The 18,015-nt window shown below is 40.7% G+C and overlaps 1 protein-coding gene across 1 annotated transcript in view; it reads right to left on the bottom strand.

Annotated features, from left to right (window-relative positions):
- rbms3 (RNA binding motif, single stranded interacting protein) overlaps window positions 1-18,015 on the bottom strand; it is a 511,349-nt gene that overhangs the window by 376,584 nt on the left and 116,750 nt on the right. Inside the window, exon 3 of the mRNA XM_061742154.1 lies at window positions 14,705-14,763. Within this exon, the coding sequence (XP_061598138.1) occupies window positions 14,705-14,763 (59 nt within the window). The remainder of the gene's footprint in view (window positions 1-14,704; window positions 14,764-18,015) is intronic.

The following is an 18,015-nucleotide window of genomic DNA, read 5'->3' as shown; positions in this document are numbered from 1 at the left end:
AAGGAAGGAAGGAAGGAAGGAAGGAAGGAAGGAAGGAAGGAAGGACGGAAGGAAGGAAGGAAGGAAGGAAGGAAGGAAGGAAGGAAGGAAGGAAGGAAGGAAGGAAGGAAGGAAGGAAGGAAGGAAGGAAGGAAGGAAGGAAGGAAGGAAGTAGAATTAGGTCATTTTGACCCGAAGACAGCACAAGGGTTAAGTTTGCATCATCCTTAAAAATGTTTAGGAGCAGCTTGGTGGGGAATCTCTTATCTAGGCTAAATTAATAGGCGATTCTAATTGAAATGAAATTGCCATTTTATGGATATTTTTTGTTGGTGTGTTTATTGTGTTTTTCTTTGTTTCTTTTACCTTTTCTTTTTCATTTATTTTCTTTTTCTATTGATTGATTTGTTTTTGTGATTTTGTATTGAGGGGGAGGATTTTTTATAAGCCCTTCGGTCTTCTTTTCCTCTCCTGCACAATTATTTGTCCTTGTATTGTTAATATAATTACTGTTTTATCATTGTGCATATGAATAAAAAATAAAAAAATAAAATAATAAAAGAGCAGGGGTGGTTTCAAAAATCTGCAAAATTTGCTATTGCAGAGTCTGCACTTTGTTCAAAGTTAAGAGAGGGATTTCTTTTTTTGTCCTATTAAAATGCAAGCGGTCTAAAATAAGACTTAGATCCAACAAACTCTCCCAAATGTATTCTACTTGTGTGTGTGTTCAAACTGCTGTTGCTCTTAGAGTTCAGCCTGTGTACAAGAAGAATAGAAAAAAAAATTACAAATACATAAACAGGAGATGACTGCACTGCATGCAAAAAATGCCACAGGAAATGGAAAGGGTACAAAAGGTCAGGGCTCAAGGAATGAGGCGCTAATGGTCATGTGCTTCTATTTATATGGCTCGTTTGGCCAATCAGAAGCCTTGCTTGGTGAATAGTCAAGTTGAATGTTACTTGAACAAAGACCAAGATGGGGGAAAGCGGGTGGCGGGGGTAGATTTTTGTCTGTGCATGTGATTAGGAGGTGTTAACAGAGGCTGCGGATGTTATCCAGCGAGGTTCTGCATGCTGAATCTGTCCAAATCAATGTGATTATCTCTCAGCTATTGCTAATTAGAGCCATTAATACGCAAACGCAAGCAGGAAATGGCACACACTTTCTCTCCCTTTCTCCTTCAAGCTGATCTTGCCTTTTTGCAGGAATGGCTTTGAGCGTGCGCAGGCACTTGGAAAAGGTCCGTCGTTTGGCCACACTTCAGTCGAGATTCTCATCTGCACATAATTCACTTTCAAAGGGCAGAGAGCGCGGCAAAGAGAATCCTTAATTGCGATGGCACAGTGTACAACATAGACAAATGTTTATATCTTGGCCCTCTAATGAGAAACCAATAATGGATGCAAAAGGCGCTCTCTCCCTCCCTCCTCAAACACACAAGCACATGACAATGAAAAACAGGCCTTTTTGGGGAACGTCACCTCATTCATCAACAGCCTTTATGCTTAGAGTTATGCGATACTCCGCTCTACGCACCCGCGCTGCAATCAATCAGGTTTTACAGAATGCAACATTGTGTATATCCCTCCCATTAAACTGATCCATTGGCAAGGGCAAAGGATGCTTCAGAATGTGAAGTTTCACTTCTTTACCGGCTTTTATTTGTAACATGAAACATATGAGAAATGCACAGGAGCAGCTTGTGTCCAGCAAAGGCAAAGTTTATTCAGTGTTACCAAAGAAAAGAGTTTGCTTTTCAGTAACGACACACAAGGACAAGCTTTGCCATTAAATGTCTGGATTCTTCAAATATAAACTTGAAGGTACAAAAGAAGATTTAAATGTGTTTCACATGAAGTCACCCATGCAATAAGTAAACATGACGATATTGTCTTTCAATGGTATGAGTTAAAGGTGACCTGACGGTGAATGACGCGATACACCACTATGAAAAAATGGCCGAAGCTCCGGCCAGCGGAGTTAAGCCTAATTCTAACCATAATTCTATGGTTATGCGTTAAATCGACGGCGTAGGCTACGCCGTAGGGTACGGCGTAGGGTCTGCGTTGGTGTAACGCGGAACCATAAATCAGCCTTTACACCGTGTCATAACTGCATGCAATGCGAGCGAGCGTCAGCGACAAAATCAATTCCATTGCTTTATTTTCTAATGGACTGTCCAAACTGGCCGCAGCGACATAGCGTGTAATACAACAAAAGTTGTCTCCAGACGCTTTCCAGAGACCCAGAACATGAACATAAACCCCCGAGCAATTATTACATAAACAATGGCAGGTAAAAACTCCCCTAGTGGGAGAAAAACCTTAAGTCAAACAGTGGCAAGAAAAAAACTCCCCTTTAGGAGGGAAGAAACCTGGACCTGGACCAGGATCATAAGGGGGGGGCCCTCCTCCCGAGGGCCAGACTGGGGGGTCGGGGACGTCAACAGCACACAGCAGGCAGGTGGAAGCAGCAACGGGATGACCGGGGGTGGGGACCGCAGGCCAGCACGCAGCTCCCGAAGCTCCGGCCCAATCAGCAAGCCCCAGGTTAGGTGCAGGGTCGGGGAAAGGTTGAGAAGGGGCAGGGCCAGGGAGAGGTGTACATGCCAGGTGAGCTTGACATTTGTTGGACGCCCTGCTTCTATTTTCTTCCTGTCGCTCACTGTAGGAAACGGAAACGGATGGGGAACGGGTGATCCAGTTAGTTGAAATGAGAAGTTATCTCTATGATTCCTCCTCATTTCACTACAAAAACCTCAATAAAGTGGCAGCTGCTGGAGGGAGATGGAAAGACAGTACGATGTCACGCAGTGCTACGATAGTCGGACGCTCATGCAGTTACACGGTTTTTTAGTTGTGGGCATGGTTTGCCTTTTGGTTACGTAACGAAAATGCACCGAATCTGAACGGCTCGTAGATCCACATCACCCTGGACGGCTCATCCGGGCGGCTGTACAGACACTGCAGAATTTGATTACTTTCCTCCTTCTCTGAGTTGGCAGGCTGAGGGGAGACCACTTTATATATGTTAAAGCAAGAGAAAACCTGTTTTTCATAATAGGTCCCCTTTAATATAACGTCCTTGAGAGTTTAAAGCACCCTTCATGTAAAATGGATGGCAAGTTGGAGGGTAAAGAAATGAACAGCAACCCAGCTGCTGATCACACAGCCACAAGAGACCATCTCCTCATCTCGTCTGTCTCCCACAATTCACTGCGTTGGGTCGCGGCGGCAGAGCGCCGGTCAGGCCGGTGAATCCCGGCAACAGCCTTATCGCCCAGCAGCGGAGGGGGAAACGGAGGTCCTTTAAAGGGCTGAGGTCATTTCCTCTGCCTCTAGGCTTTGGCAGCCAAAATAAAATATGGCTATTCAGTCAGTCCTGCTTTATTTCAAATGCCGGCTCTCCCTTTATAAGAGGCATTTGTGGGCACGGATGGCAGATGAGTGGTTTGGGGTTCTCACAATCTATTCCTTTTCTTAGGCCCCTCTGCCACTCTTAATCCCCTACTCCAACTTTGATGTAAACCCCAAATCACTGCTGTATTTTTAGAGTAAATGTGAACGTGTAGGGTTTAATACGGTATATAGGGTATGAGCGAGACGGCAAAGAAGACAAAGACAGCAGAAGACAAGCGGAAGCAGAGGAGCGTGAAAGGAACAGAGTGAGATGAAGAGCTGCCTCTTTTTACCCTCAGCCCTCAACGGCTCCTAAAGCCCTCTCACAACTTCCTGATGCTCCCTGAGCTGGGAGACTTCCAGAGCATGTGTGCACTCAGAATGCACATACAGCTGATCCACACTCTTATACAGATATACAGAATACACATGATTGTGTGACAGAGTAAAGGAAGAAGTGAAGGGAGTGAGTAAGCACTAGGAAGATGGAGAAGGATCATTAACCCTTGTGCTGTATTTGGGTCAAGGGAGGAGGAAGGGAGAAAAGAAGGAATGAAGGAAGGAAGGAAAGATGGAAGGAAGGAAAGAAGGAAGTAAGGAAGAAAGGAGAAAAGAAGGAAGGAAGTAGGAAAGGGAGTAAGGAAGGGAGAAAAGATGGAAGGGAGGAAAGAAGGAAGTAAGGAAGAAAGGAGAAAAGAAGGAAAGAAGGAAGGAAGTAGGAAAGGGAGTAAGGAAGGGAGAACAGATGGAAGGGAGGGAGAAAGCACTAGGAAGATGGAGAAGGATCATTAACCCTTGTGCTGTCTTTGGGTCAAGGGAGGAGGAAGGGAGAAAAGAAGGAATGAAGGAAGGAAGCAAAGATGGAAGAAAGGAAATAAGGAAGTAAAGAAGAAAGGAGAAAAGAAGGAAAGAAGGAAGGAAGTACGAAAAGGGAGTAAGGAAGGGAGAAAAGATGGAAGGGAGGAAAGAAGGAAGTAAGGAAGAAAGGAGAAAAGAAGGAAAGAAGGAAGGAAGTAGGAAAGGGAGTAAGGAAGGGAGAAAAGATGGAAGGGAGGAAAGAAGGAAGAAAGGATAAAAGAAGGAAAGAAGGAAGGAAGTGGGGAAGGGAGTAAGGAATGGAGAAAAGATGTAAGGGAGGAAAGAAGGAAGTAAGGAAGAAATGAGAAAAGAAGGAAAGAAAGAAGGAAGTAGGAAAGGGAGTAAGGAAGGGAGAAAAGATGGAAGGAAGGGAGAAAGGAAGGAAAGAAGGAAGGAAAAGCAAAGAAGGTAATAAAGGAACAAATGACGAAAGGGAGGTAGGAAGAAAAAGGAGTAAAGGAGGGTAAAAAAGGAGGAAAAGAGGAAAGGAAGAAGGAAGGAGAGAGCATGGCAGGAGGAAAGAAGGATAGAAGAATTGGGTCATTTTGACCCAAAGACAGCACAAGGGTTGAAGGTGTTGCATGATGCAGCGGTGGATAACAGCAGAACAGGCAGACGGGCTGTGATGTTGGAAGAAGACTGATAAATCTATCATGGCTACTGATATTTCTATCACGGCTACTGCAGCTGCAGAAGAAGAACACACCTCAGGCAGATGGAAAGTGCGTGCGGAGGTACGATTGCTCTTTGTGTGCGTGTATATGTGTGTGTGTCTTTTGTGCTTGGGTGCGTAGGAGTTGCATTACACAGTGGAAGAGTGTAATTTTTGATGTGGTACTTCAAACAAAGCTTTTCAGTCCTTTACAGATACTGAGGGATAATGTGCAGACAGATTTGCACATGTACGGACTCTGCATGTTCGTGTCAGTGCGTGGGCACGTGTTACTTTTCGTTGATTTGCACACTACAGTATAGCTGACCTGTAAGTATAGTAAACATCAATATTGCTTCTGTTGGTCTCCAGTAGTCGGCCTCCGTGCCCACGCTTCATCAGCTATACTTCTATATTCCTTATTATGTTTCTTTTCTTTCCAAAGTTGTTTTAATGGATAGAATAAATGAAGAAACAAATGGGCGTACATCAGGACAACCTGTGAACTGAAAATATACCAGTTCACCAATCTTTGGGTTGGTAAATGAGCCATTTTTATGTGGTTCCTTTAAATCCAGTCTAAAGTCACAATGTGGACCAGGGAATGCCGTATCTTCCAGCTGGAATCTCATTGTTTTTTGAGCAAGACGGTCAAACTTGCATCGCTTCCTTCCTTCCTTACTTCTTTTTCTGTTTTTTCCTTCCTTCATTCCTTCATTCCTCCCTTCCTTCATTTCTTCCTTCCTTCCTTCCTTCCTTCCTTCCTTCCTTCCTTCCTTCCTTCCTTCCTTCCTTCCTTCCTTCCTTCCTTCCTTCCTTCCTTCCTTCCTTCCTTCCTTCTTTCCTTCCTTCTTTCCTCCCTTCCTTCCTTCTTTTTCCCTTCTTTCCTTCCTTCATTCCTTCTTTTCTCCCTTCCTTCCTTCCTTCCTTCCTTCCTTCCTTCCTTCCTTCCTTCCTTCCATCCTTCCATCCTTCCTTCCTTCCTTCCTTCCTTCCTTCCTTCCTTCCTTCCTTCCTTTCTTCCTTCCTTCCTTCCTTCCTTCCTTCCTTCCTTCCTTCCTTCCTTCCTTCCTTCCTTCCTTCCTTCCTTCCTTCCTTCTTTTCTCCCTTTCTTCTTTCCTTCCTTCTTTCCTCCCTTCTTCCCTTCCTCCTTCCTTGACCCGAAGACAGCACAAGGGTTAATAAGTGAATCCCTATCCAAGTACAGCCTAATTAAAAAACACCGTTAAACTGTGTAACTTACATTCTTGTGGAGGGCATATCACCGGCAGTGCAACGTGAGCACGCAGGTGGGAGAGGAAAAGTGTCAGCCCGGCCATGATAAATTGTGGGCTTCATATATTTATTAACTACAGCTGTCTCTGTTCGGAATTTGTTAAAATATTAAGTGAAAAATGAGGCAGGTGATGGGAGGGAACCTCAACTCTCCGTTACCATAGCGATACAAAATCCCATCACTAAACATCCACTGAGCATAATAACTCTTGACGTGACTGTGTCTGTAGCTGCACAGTATGTAGTGAGTTGGGTTTTTACATGATTAATCAGGGTCGCCACCCGTCCTTTGAAATACAGAATTGTTACGTAATTGGGAATTAAAAGTTGCGTTCTGTATTGAACTAATACGGAACGCAGTTTATTCTGTGTTTCACAATTGTCCCGTGCACGTCTGTCACAACGGAACAACAACAAACTAACAGTAATGAACAAAATAAAGGACAGGATACATTAAAGACAGCAACATGTGTTGGTTCGCTCTCTGTTATTTATTGATTTCACTTCATTGGTTTCAGTAAATTAGACTAAGGTGAAAACAAATATATTAAATATATTATTTCCTACTACATGCAAAGTGAGATATTCCAAGTCTTTATTTATTATAATTTTGATGATTATGGCTCGCAGTTTATGAAAACCCCAAATATAAAATCTCAAAAAATTAGAATATTTTATGAAATCAATGAACAATTCAATCATCAAAATTATAACAGATAAAGGTTTAATATATCTTGCTTTGCATGTAATGAGACTAATATATTAGTTTCACCTTTTAAGTTGAATTATTGAAATAAATTAATTTTTACACCATATTCTAATTTTCCGACCTTCACCAGTAAATATATTTATATTTACTTGCATACAGTACATCTTGGCTGATGTGGACATACATAGCATTTCAGTTGCTAGCATGGTTGACTGTCTGTACATTAATGCAAATTCAATGCTATTAAAGCACTTTGAACTTTATATCAAAGCATTTTGTTGTTTCATATAAAATAAATACATTTCTATGCAGTTTAGAAGTTTTGGGGATGTCCCTTTTTTTGGCGCCTGCACTGCTGAAATCGGGGCGTCCCTTATTTCTATTTCTGAAAGGTGGCAACCCTATGATTAATCCACTGTGTGTAATGTAGTATGTGCAAAAACAGTGCAGTAACAACTTTCCTAACATATGGTTTGATTTCGCCCCTCAATCCACCGAGTACAAAGATGAATATGTCTGAGCTTGGGCGGGCGTAGCGCCGCGAGCATCTGCATTGCCGTCTTTCTGGTCGACTCTTGACAAAATGAATCAACTACATCTTCATATCAACACTTCAAGGTTGATATTAGACGACAGCCCAAGTTCTGCAAATCCTCAGAGCCGAGCGAGATGCATTTGTGTGATGGTGACAGCTTAGTTAGCTGGATAAATGTTGGATACAAGGCTAGATAGCACGCTTGGCTACTCCAGGGACGATGCTTTGTAGTACGCTGATTTATAACACTGCAGTGTTTGGAGCATGCTCAACATTCACTTGGCTTACAATTTTAATACAGTAAAAGCCACAAATTTATGCATAGGCCTACTTAGGGAAATAGCCGTATGAGTGATGGCAGTGTACAGAGTTAATAGCTAGTTAACATCCCCTTATCTACTTAACACTTAGCATATTTTGTGGATGTCACAAGCTAAGAGAGAATCATGACTCATATTTTAAATATATGACTTGTTATTAACTGTATGTAGGACTCGGCTTGGCTAAGCAGCTACAAACATCAGTGCTGTCAACTCGGCCACATGTGAGTCCCGGGGAGCGCTAGTCCCCGTTTCAGCTCCAGCAGGACTCGTTTAGGTTGTTCTTTGGTAGAAACAACTGAAATGACTAAAGAGGGACCGATTAGACCAGGGGTCGGCAACCCAAGATGTTTTAGAGCCATATTGGACCAAAAACACAAAAAACAAATATGTCTGGATCCGCAAAAAATGAAGTCTTGTATCAGCCTTAGAATGAAGGCAACACATGCTGCATGTTTCTATATTAGTTATAATTAGGGGAAGATTTATTTTTTTCATTATGCACTTCGAGAAAAAAGTTGAAATGTCGAGAAAAAAGTACAATCTCGAGAAAAAAGTCCAAATGTTGAGAAAAAAGTCTAAATGTTGAGAAAAAAGTCCAAATGTAGAGAAAAAAGTCTAAATGTTGAGAAAAAAGTCTAAATGTTGAGAAAAAAGTCTAAATGGCGAGAAAAAAGTCGAAATGTCGAGATAAATGTTGAAGTACAATCTCGAGAAAAAATCTGAAATTTTGAGAAAAAGTCCAAATGTCGAGAAAAAAGTCCAAATTTCGAGAAAGAAAGAAAAGAAGAAAAAAAGAAAAAAGGAAAAAAAGAAGAAAAAAAGAAGAAAAAAAGTAAAAAAAAAAGGTCTTGTATAAGCCTTAGAATGAAGGCAACACATGCTGCATGTTTCTATATTAGTTAAAGCTGGGGGAAGAATATTTTCTTTCATTATACACTTCGAGAAAAAAGTCAATGTTGAGAAAAAGTCAAAATTTCGAGAAAAAAGTGGAAATGTCGAGAAAGAAGTGGAAATGTCGAGATTAAATAAGGAAATAAGAAACAGAAAAAAAGGAAAAAGAAGAAAAAAGAAAAGAGAAAAAAAAGAAGAAAAAAAAGGAAAAATTTTTGTTTTTGAAAAAGCTCCAGGAGCCACTAGGGCGGCGCTAGAGAGCTGTAGTGTGGCTCTAGAGACGCGGGTTGCCGACCCCCGGATTAGACCCAACCAAGGCAACATTAGTTTGCATTAGCTAAGCCAAGCTTAAATAGCTTGTATTAAATTGATATATATTTTAAAAAGCTTCCTTATTGTAACCCATAAAATGATCAACAACAGATGACTTAAAATATTTGGACAAATAAAGCTCAATATTAACTTAAAGGGGACCTATTATGAAAAATAGGTTTTTTCAAAAACTCAAGATCTTAACAAGAATATTTGTCTTATTTCTAGTTAAAATGTCTCATTTTAGTAAAAAAAATCTCATTACACTTAAAACAAGACTCATCACTGGAAAAAACAACAATTTTCACCTGTTTCAAGTAGATTTTCACTTGAAATAAGTAGAAAAATCTGCCAGTGGAACAACATTTTTTAGCTTGTAATGAGAAGATAAATCTTGTCCCACTGGCAGATTTTCCTACTTATTTCAAGTGAAAATTTACTTGAAACAGGTGAAAATTGTCAAATAAGTTATTTTTCTGGTGTTATTTTTCTGGTGATGACTCTAAATGTTGAAATAGCAGTAAAACCACATTCATTGATGAAATGACATAAGGGATGGAAAGGAGGGATGGCAGTTTTACAGGGGGGATGATTTGGACCGTTTTTATTTCAGGGGGGGATGCCATCCCCCCTCATCCCCCTCATCCCCCTCATCCCCCCTCCTCCCCCCTCACCTCCAGTACTGGGTGTAGGGTCAGAGGGTCAGATGACGGGAAACAATGCACGACCAGATTGGAACGATATGCCTGTGATAATCCAGCACACGTGCTACACCTTAATATGTGCTCACCTTTCAAGAGATATAAGGATACATATGAATTATGAGAAGTGGTAGCTGAATTTTTTTGTTTTTTTTTCAATTTAACTTACCCCAACTTCCAATTAAAGAGCAGTGTTTTCCGCCCTCAAGTGCCAAACTGTTCTCCTTGCATTGCTTTTATATTTCCCCATTGTACGCATTTTGTTGATGTTCACCTTCCTCATTTCACTCGTAACATATGTTTGGTTATATTTGCCCCTTGGGATCTAGGCAGTGGTGCATACCAGGAGGGTGAGTTATGGGAAAAGTTGTTTCCAACGAAACACGGTGGTGAGCTGGACTGGTTTTCTCTGCTGGGAACTCAGTCGGAGCAGCAGACACTACATTTCTCTGATTTTAATCATTTAATGTTTAACCCTTGTGCTGTCTTTGGGTCAAGGAAGGGGTGAAGGGAGAAATAAGGAAGTAAGTAGGGAAGGGAGTAAGGAAGGGAGAAAATATGAAAGGAAGGAAGGGAGAAAAGATGGAAGGAAGGAAAGAAGGAAGAAAGGAGAGAAGAAGGAAAGAAAGAAGGAAGTAGGAAAGGGAGTAAGGAAGGGAGAAAAAGATGGAAGGAAGGAAAGAAGGAAGTAAGGAAGAAAGGAGAAAAGAAGGAATGAAGTAGGAAAGGGAGTAAGGAAGGGAGAAAAAGATGGAAGGAAGGAAGGGAGAAAAGATGGAAGGAAGGAAAGAAGGAAGAAAGGAGAAAAGAAGGAATGAAGTAGGAAAGGGAGTAAGGAAGGGAGAAAAGATGGAAGGAAGGAAGGAAGAAAAGATGGAAGGAAGGAAAGAAGGAAGTAAGGAAGAAATGAGAAAAGAAGGAAAGAAGGAATGAAGTAGGAAAGGGAGTAAGGAAGGGAGAAAAGATGGAAGGAAGGAAGGGAGAAAAGATGGAAGGAAGGAAAGAAGGAAGAAAGGAGAAAAGAAGGAATGAAGTAGGAAAGGGAGTAAGGAAGGGAGAAAAAGATGGAAGGAAGGAAGGAAGAAAAGATGGAAGGAAGGAAAGAAGGAAGTAAGGAAGAAATGAGAAAAGAAGGAAAGAAGGAATGAAGTAGGAAAGGGAGTAAGGAAGGGAGAAAAGATGGAAGGGAGGAAAGAAGGAAGTAAGGAAGTAAGGAGGAAAGAAGGAAAGAAGGAAGGATGTAGGAAAGGGAGTAAGGAAGGGAGAAAAGATGGAAGGGAGGAAATAAGGAAGAAAGGAGAAAATAAGGAAAGAAGGAAGGAAGTAGGAAAGGGAGTAAGGAAAGGAGAAAAGAAGGAAAGAAGGATGGAAGTGGAAAAGGGAGTAAGGAAGGGAGAAAAGGAAGGAAGGGAGAAAAGGAAAGAAGGGAGGGAGGAAGGAATGGAGAAAAGGAAGGAAGGGAGGGAGGGAAGAAGGAATGAATGGAGAAAATAAGGAAAGAAGGAAGGAAAAGCAAAGAAGGTAATAAAGGAATGAATGACGGAAGGGAGGTAGGAAGAAAAAGGAGTAAAGGAGGAAGGAAGGAGAGAGCAGGAGGAAAGAAGAATTGGGTCATTTTGACCCAAAGACACTAGAAGGGTTAAAAGGCGTTTCGCCTCCTTTTGCAGCTCTTCCTCCTTCTTTAATTCCCTCTGTTCTGCATTCTGCAGACACTTCCCTCCCAGCACGAAACCTCCGGTGCCGTTTGTAAAAATCCAGCAGGACTCAAACAGGGCCTGTCAAGATAACCATCCTTGTTCTGTACACTAAAACGCTGGATTCCTCTCAACGGTGTGAGCCAGAGAGCGCCCGGCAGGATAAACGTATGCATGGGGCAGGGTTAAGAAGACACTCTCACCTTGAAAGGCCACACTTCAGAGACAGGGAAACCACAAAAAGCAATTAAAAGTATTGATGGAACTTCAATAGCTCTTAAACAGCGCTGCCAGACACCTCAGGGCAAGTACCACACAATCTTTCCCGTATTCTCTTTTTCCTAATTCACCCTTCTCACTCCCTTCTGCTAACGATGCAGAAGGGAGAGGATGCAGGATGGTGCAGACTTTTCCGGTCTGCATCATGAGCAAATGATTTTATAGATAAATAAATGTGTACATTTTTGTAAAAGTGTAATTGATTCTATTAGTCCAGGGGCCAGAGCCCAAAATTTCACTTGTCAGCACCACTCAAGGTGACCAAACTTACTTATGATTTTTGAAAAGATCCATGTCTATATGAAAAAGAAGAAAAGAAGAAAAGAAGGAAAGAAGGAATGAAGTAGGAAAGGGAGTAAGGAAGGGATAAAAGATGGAAGGGAGGAAAGAAGGAAGTAAGGAAGAAAGGAGAAAAGAAGGAAAGAAGGAATGAAGTAGGAAAGGGAATAAGGAAAGGAGAAAAGATGGAAAGAAGGAAAGAAGGAAGTAAGGAAGAAAGGAGAAAAGAAGGAAAGAAGGAATGAAGTAGGAAAGGGAGTAAGGAAAGGAGAAAAGATGGAAAGAAGGAAAGAAGGAAGTAAGGAAGAAAGGAGAAAAGAAGGAAAGAAGGAATGAAGTAGGAAAGGGAGTAAGGAAAGGAGAAAAGATGGAAGGGAGGAAAGAAGGAAGTAAGGAAGAAAGGAGGAAAGAAGGAATGAAGTAGGAAAGGGAGTAAGGAAGGGAGAAAAGATGGAAGGGAGGAAAGAAGGAAGTAAGGAAGAAGGGAGAAAAGAAGGAAAGAAAGAAGGAAGTAGGAAAGGGAGTAAGGAAGGGAGAACAGATGGAAAGAAGGAAAGAAGGAAGTAAGGAAGAAAGGAGAAAAGAAGGAAAGAAGGAATGAAGTAGGAAAGGGAGTAAGGAAAGGAGAAAAGATGGAAGGGAGGAAAGAAGGAAGTAAGGAAGAAAGGAGAAAAGAAGGAAGGAAAGAAAGAAGGAAGTAGGAAAGGGAGTAAGGAAGGGAGAAAAGATGGAAGAAAGGAAGGGAGAAAAGATGGAAAGAAGGAAAGAAGGAAGTAAGGAAGAAAGGAGAAAAGAAGGAATGAAGTAGGAAAGGGAGTAAGGAAGGGAGTAAGGAAGGGAGAAAAGACGGAAGGAAGGGAGAAAGGAAGGAAAGGAAGGAAAAGCAAAGAAGGCAGGAGGAGAAAAGGAGCCTTCCTGAGTGGCAGCTGGATCAGAGTTATCAGCTCATGAAGTTCAGAAAATTACATTTTAGATGCTGCTGCATATCCTGGTTTAGACTCATGTACAGGATATCTGTCAATGTTTCACTATATTGTCTTTGGTATCATTTTAAAGGAGACCTTTTAAGCATTCATTCAAACTAAGATGTGAATCTTTCTGACCAACATAGAAGTCACTGCAGCTCTTTAAACTAGAAACAACACACATTTTTACACAATTTTCGCCTAAATGATATACTATCTTTTTATCCCTGTGTCATCTAGGAACAACAGAGACACAAAATACCAAAACTGGAATACTCACAGGACAATAAGGATTCAGTAAATGTATAATAAACCCCTACTATATCATTGTTACAGGTCATTGTGAGCCTTAAACTAGAAGAGCATCATTAGGCTCCTATGAAACTATAACAGCCACTAATGTCACAAACTGGTCTTTATCTGCAAATACACCACATAAAGGACATAACAATGAGATAAGGAACCAGCTTAGTTTTAGAAACATTAGAGACACAAAATACAAAAAAATACAAAAAATACAAACTGATTGCAGCCAGCTTGTTAACCCTTGTGCTGTCTTCAGGTCAATGAAGGAGGAAGAGAAGAAGAGAGGAAAGAAGGAAGGAAGGAAGGAGGAGAGAAAAGAAGGAAGGAAGGAAAGAAGGGAGGAAAGAAGGAAGGAAGGAAGGAAGGAAGGAAGGAAGGAAGGAAGGAAGGAAGGAAGGAAGGAAGGAAGGAAGGAAGGAAGGAAGGAAGGAAGGAAGGAAGGAAGGAAGGAAGGAAGAAACGAAGAAACGAAGGAAGGAAGGGAGAAAAGAAGGAAGGAAGGGAGAAAAGAAGGAAGGAAGGGAGGAAAGAACGAAGGAGGAGAGAAAAGAAAGAAGGAAGGAAGGAAGAGAGGAAAGAAGGAAGGAAGGAAGGAGGAGAGAAAAGAAGGGAGAAACGAAGGAAGGAAGGGAGAAAATAAGGAAGGAAGGAAAGAAGGGAGGAAAGAAGGAAGGAAGGAAGGAAGGAAGGAAGGAAGGAAGGAAGGAAGGAAGGAAGGAAGGAAGGAAGGAACGAAGGAAGGAAGGGAGAAAAGAAGGAAGGAAGGGAGGAAGGGAGGAAAGGAGGAAGGGAGGAAAGAACGAAGGAGGAGAGAAAAGAAGGAAGGAAGGAAGGAAGGAAGGAAGGAAGGGAGGAAAGAAGGAAGGAAGGAAGGAAGGAAGGAAGGAAGGAAGGAAGGAAGGAAGGAAGGAAGGAAGGAAGGAAGGAAGGGAGAAAAGAAGGGAGGAAGGGAGGAAAGAAGGAAGGAATGAAAGAAGGGAGGAAAGAAGGAAGGAGGAGAAAAAAGAATGAAGGAAGGAAAGGAGAAAACAAGGAAAAAATGTACGAGGGGAGGAAAGAAGGAAGGAAGGGAGGACAGAGGAAGGGAGAAGGAAGGAGAGAGCAGGAGGAAAGAAGGAACAGGAGAATTGGGTCATTTTGACCCAAACACAGTACCAGGGTTAAACCTCACATTGATCCTAAATGTATGTTCACTGATGACGTGGCCTCTTTTGGTGCTTAAAAAAAACGTCTCAAATGAGAGGAAAAGGCGTGGCACGTGTGCGTCATTTACTGGACGGTAATGAACAGAAACATTCCTAACATCAGACTAAAGAAGAGTCGGGGATGGGTCGAGGCACGGAAGTGTCATCTAAAGAGAGTTATTTTCCTGTATCCATCCTGCAATTTCAGGTCAGTGACATCCTAAACAGCTGATTTATAACACGCAGCATCCTCTGCTGATGCCTGAATGAATCGCTCTTCCTGTGACAGGACAGACCGGAGACGAAGGCTGGTGAATTATAAACAAACTCTGTGTACAAGACAGCAAAACTGATGACTTACCTTTGCACTGGTTAGTGTTCTTATCCAGAATGGCCTTGGTTGACACTATTTTTCCATATCTGTAATGACAGAAAAAACGGAATTAGCTTGTGTTTGATCTCTTGACTGTTGGGACAGTTCAGTTAGATCAGTTAGATCACAATCCTGTGCTTGAAGTTAAGGTCTTATTTTCCATACTCTGCAGAATCACACAAATGTCAAAAGGCATTTGAAAAAGAAATCACTTTGGGATTAAGAACATTAAGTGCACGCCTGACTTCAAAAGGACCATGCACAGCTCTGACATTTCAAACAGTCATTGCACCTTTTCAAAAAGGTCTGAGTGCATTTTTTTTTACGTTTATGTAGTATACACCATGTGTAATTCTGACTAATTTGTTTTAAAAATGTAAACAGTAAAATAAACTGAAAGCAAAGGGAGTCAGAGGAAAATTCATACACTATGTAAGTAATTTACAGGGTGTTTGCTAACTCTTTCGTAAAACTTCCAAAAAGTCAGTTTAGTTGCTCCCAGTTGTCATTGTTTATGCTAAACTAGGCCTGTGTTGAAAAGATCGATTCTCTGATTTTAAATCGATTTTCATATTAATTCCTAAAAATCGATTTATATGTCTAAAGATTGATTTAAAAAAAAAAAATGTTTTTTTTTCATCATTACATTACAACTTTTGGTACTTTTTTGTTTATGCCCAAAAAAAGAATATTTTGTTGGACACGAGAATAACTGGTGCCATGTTTTTGCCTTTAAATATGTTTAAAGGTATGAAAACATTAAAGTTTTCAGTTATAATTGCATAAATTGTCTATATTTCTTTGCTTTATATACTGTCTTGGGGTTACATTTGCATAAATGTTAAAAACAAAATTCTCATAAATGGGGAAAAAATAAAAGCGATTTCATCCTTCTCTGTTTCCTCCCTGGATCTGTTTGATAATTCTGACCCACACGATGTTTCTGAAAGCAGTTCTATCAGCATTCTGGGAGCTGATTGGTCCTTACAGCATCATTAGAGGCAATACTTGCTGTTGAATCTCAATATAATACTAGTAGTAATATGATGCAGAACTACAGTCATATAATTCATGCAACAGCTGAAAGAACAGTTTTATTAACAGTAACCCAAATCAATATCGGATCGAATCGGATCGAATCAAAGCGTGATAATCGATTCTGAATCGTAATGGAATCGATTCTTGATATTTGAATCTATCCCCAACCCTATGCTAAACTAATATCTGGTCATTCGTTCTAAATTTCAAAGACAAATAAAGTCATGAGCCAAAACTAAGCAATTCACGATGAAGCAAATAATGCTGATTATTGTATTTCAATGAGGATATACTGCATGTCCAAATTCTGTGTGAGCTGAAGTGAGTGCCCTTGTGAGCCAGTCCAGTGAATATGAAAGAATGAAATATGAAAGAAATGGGAGGACAGAAATGATCAACAAGAACAAGAAAGAAAGGACACTTTAGAGGTTGGTCATACCGTTATTGGCCCATTACAGTGGTATCAGCGTTTTTATTCAATGAGCATTTAATTTAAATAATAATCTTATGGACTACAAATTCTTCTCTGGTGATTGTTTTTTAGGGCCCGAGCACTGACAGTGCGAAAGCCCTATTGTATCTGTAGGAATTTATTTTTTACGACGAAATGAGGGCCTTTTTTCCCCCTAAACGTGTCCCAAAAGTCACCAAATTTTGGATGTAAGCCAGGCCTGGGGAAATATTTGATATTTCATGGTTTGCATTAATGGGCGTGGCAAAATGGCTCAACAGCGCCCCCTAGAAAACTTTGTGCCTCAAGCCCCACAATACGGTTTGACGTACATGCACGAAAATCGGTACACACCTGTATCATGTCGCAACTTAAAGAAAAGTCTCTTGGCGCCATGGCCGAAACCGAACAGGAAGTCGGCCATTTTGAATTAATCGTGTAATTTTGGTGCAATTTATGCCATTTCTTTGGCCGTTAATGCGGCCCGAACCGTAATGTGCACCCAGGTGTGTTATACATCCTGCGACGATGCGCATTACTTTTCTCTTTCAAAAGCGTTACCGTGGCGACGCTAGACCCCAAAAAGTGCGCCCACCCTTCATCTGATTGGTCCATATTTGATAGTTCCTACTTTCTGCCATAACTTTTGAATGGTTTCACATAAAGACTCGTGGGTGGTGTCATCGGACTCGGTATTGAGTCCTTGACCATAATTGCATGCCGAGGGCCCGTTCATCGCTGCTTGCAGCTTTAATTTTGTTTGTTTTATTTTTTCTCTAGTCCTGATGCCTTTGGCAGGCATCAGGACTTGGAAGACTTGTAACTGTTTTTGTGGAAGTCTGACATCTACAGATACTGAAGTGTCTAAAGGGTCTCAGACATGAAGATCACCCTCTTTTTATTGTTTCTTTATTTAAAAAAAAGAAAGCTAAATGTGACAATCCATTTCTTTCTCCCCCGAGGAATGTTACCTGTGCAAATGACTGCAAAACGACCCCAGAGCGTGATCAAAGCATCCCTTGATCACCATGTTTTTTGAAATAAAGATCTATTTTAACTTTAGAAATCCACAGGAGCATATTCCAAAACTACGATGGAGTATTAGGGCCAAAAAAAATGGAAATTACGAAAATAAAGTCATAATTATATGAGAGTAAAGTCATAATATTACGAGAATAAAGTAATATATAATATAATATATATAACTTCACAAGATGCTCAATATTCCTAATTTTAACACAGGGAGAAGATGCTCTTCCTATTAGAGTTCTCATAAATTATATTCTCATAAATTACGACTTTATTCTCGTAATATTATGACTTTATTCTCATAAATTACCACTTTATTCTTGTAATATTATGACTTTATTCTCGTAACGTTACGACTTTATTCTCATAATATTACGACTTTATTCTATTACGACTTTATTCTCGCAACATTATGACGTTATTCTCTTAAGGTTACGACTTTATTCTCATAATATTACGACTTTATTCTCGTACTTTCCATTTTTTTTTGTCTTAGTTTGGCCCTAATACTCCGTCGTACAAAACACATCGAAGATGCTTAAATTTGCATCCCATGGCCTTTGGCTTTTCTTATAGATGACAGTGAACAACTTTCAACCCTACAAAACTAATTAAGGTCAAAAGCAAAAGAAAAGAGAAGCTCTCTTAGGTTGTCCAAACTTTTGTACAGCGCTCCTTTTTTCCGCCTGACACCTCTCTAGGATCAGTTCATGCTCTCTCCCTTATTTATTCATTGGAGCATCATGCATGCCCACCGGTGCCCAAAATTTAATATGCCGTC

This window comes from Cololabis saira, chromosome 15, assembly GCF_033807715.1.
Source record: "Cololabis saira isolate AMF1-May2022 chromosome 15, fColSai1.1, whole genome shotgun sequence".
Taxonomy (NCBI): Eukaryota; Metazoa; Chordata; class Actinopteri; order Beloniformes; family Belonidae; genus Cololabis; species Cololabis saira.
The sequence above is the reverse complement of the archived record's forward strand: the minus strand, read 5'-3'. Positions and strand labels throughout refer to the sequence as shown.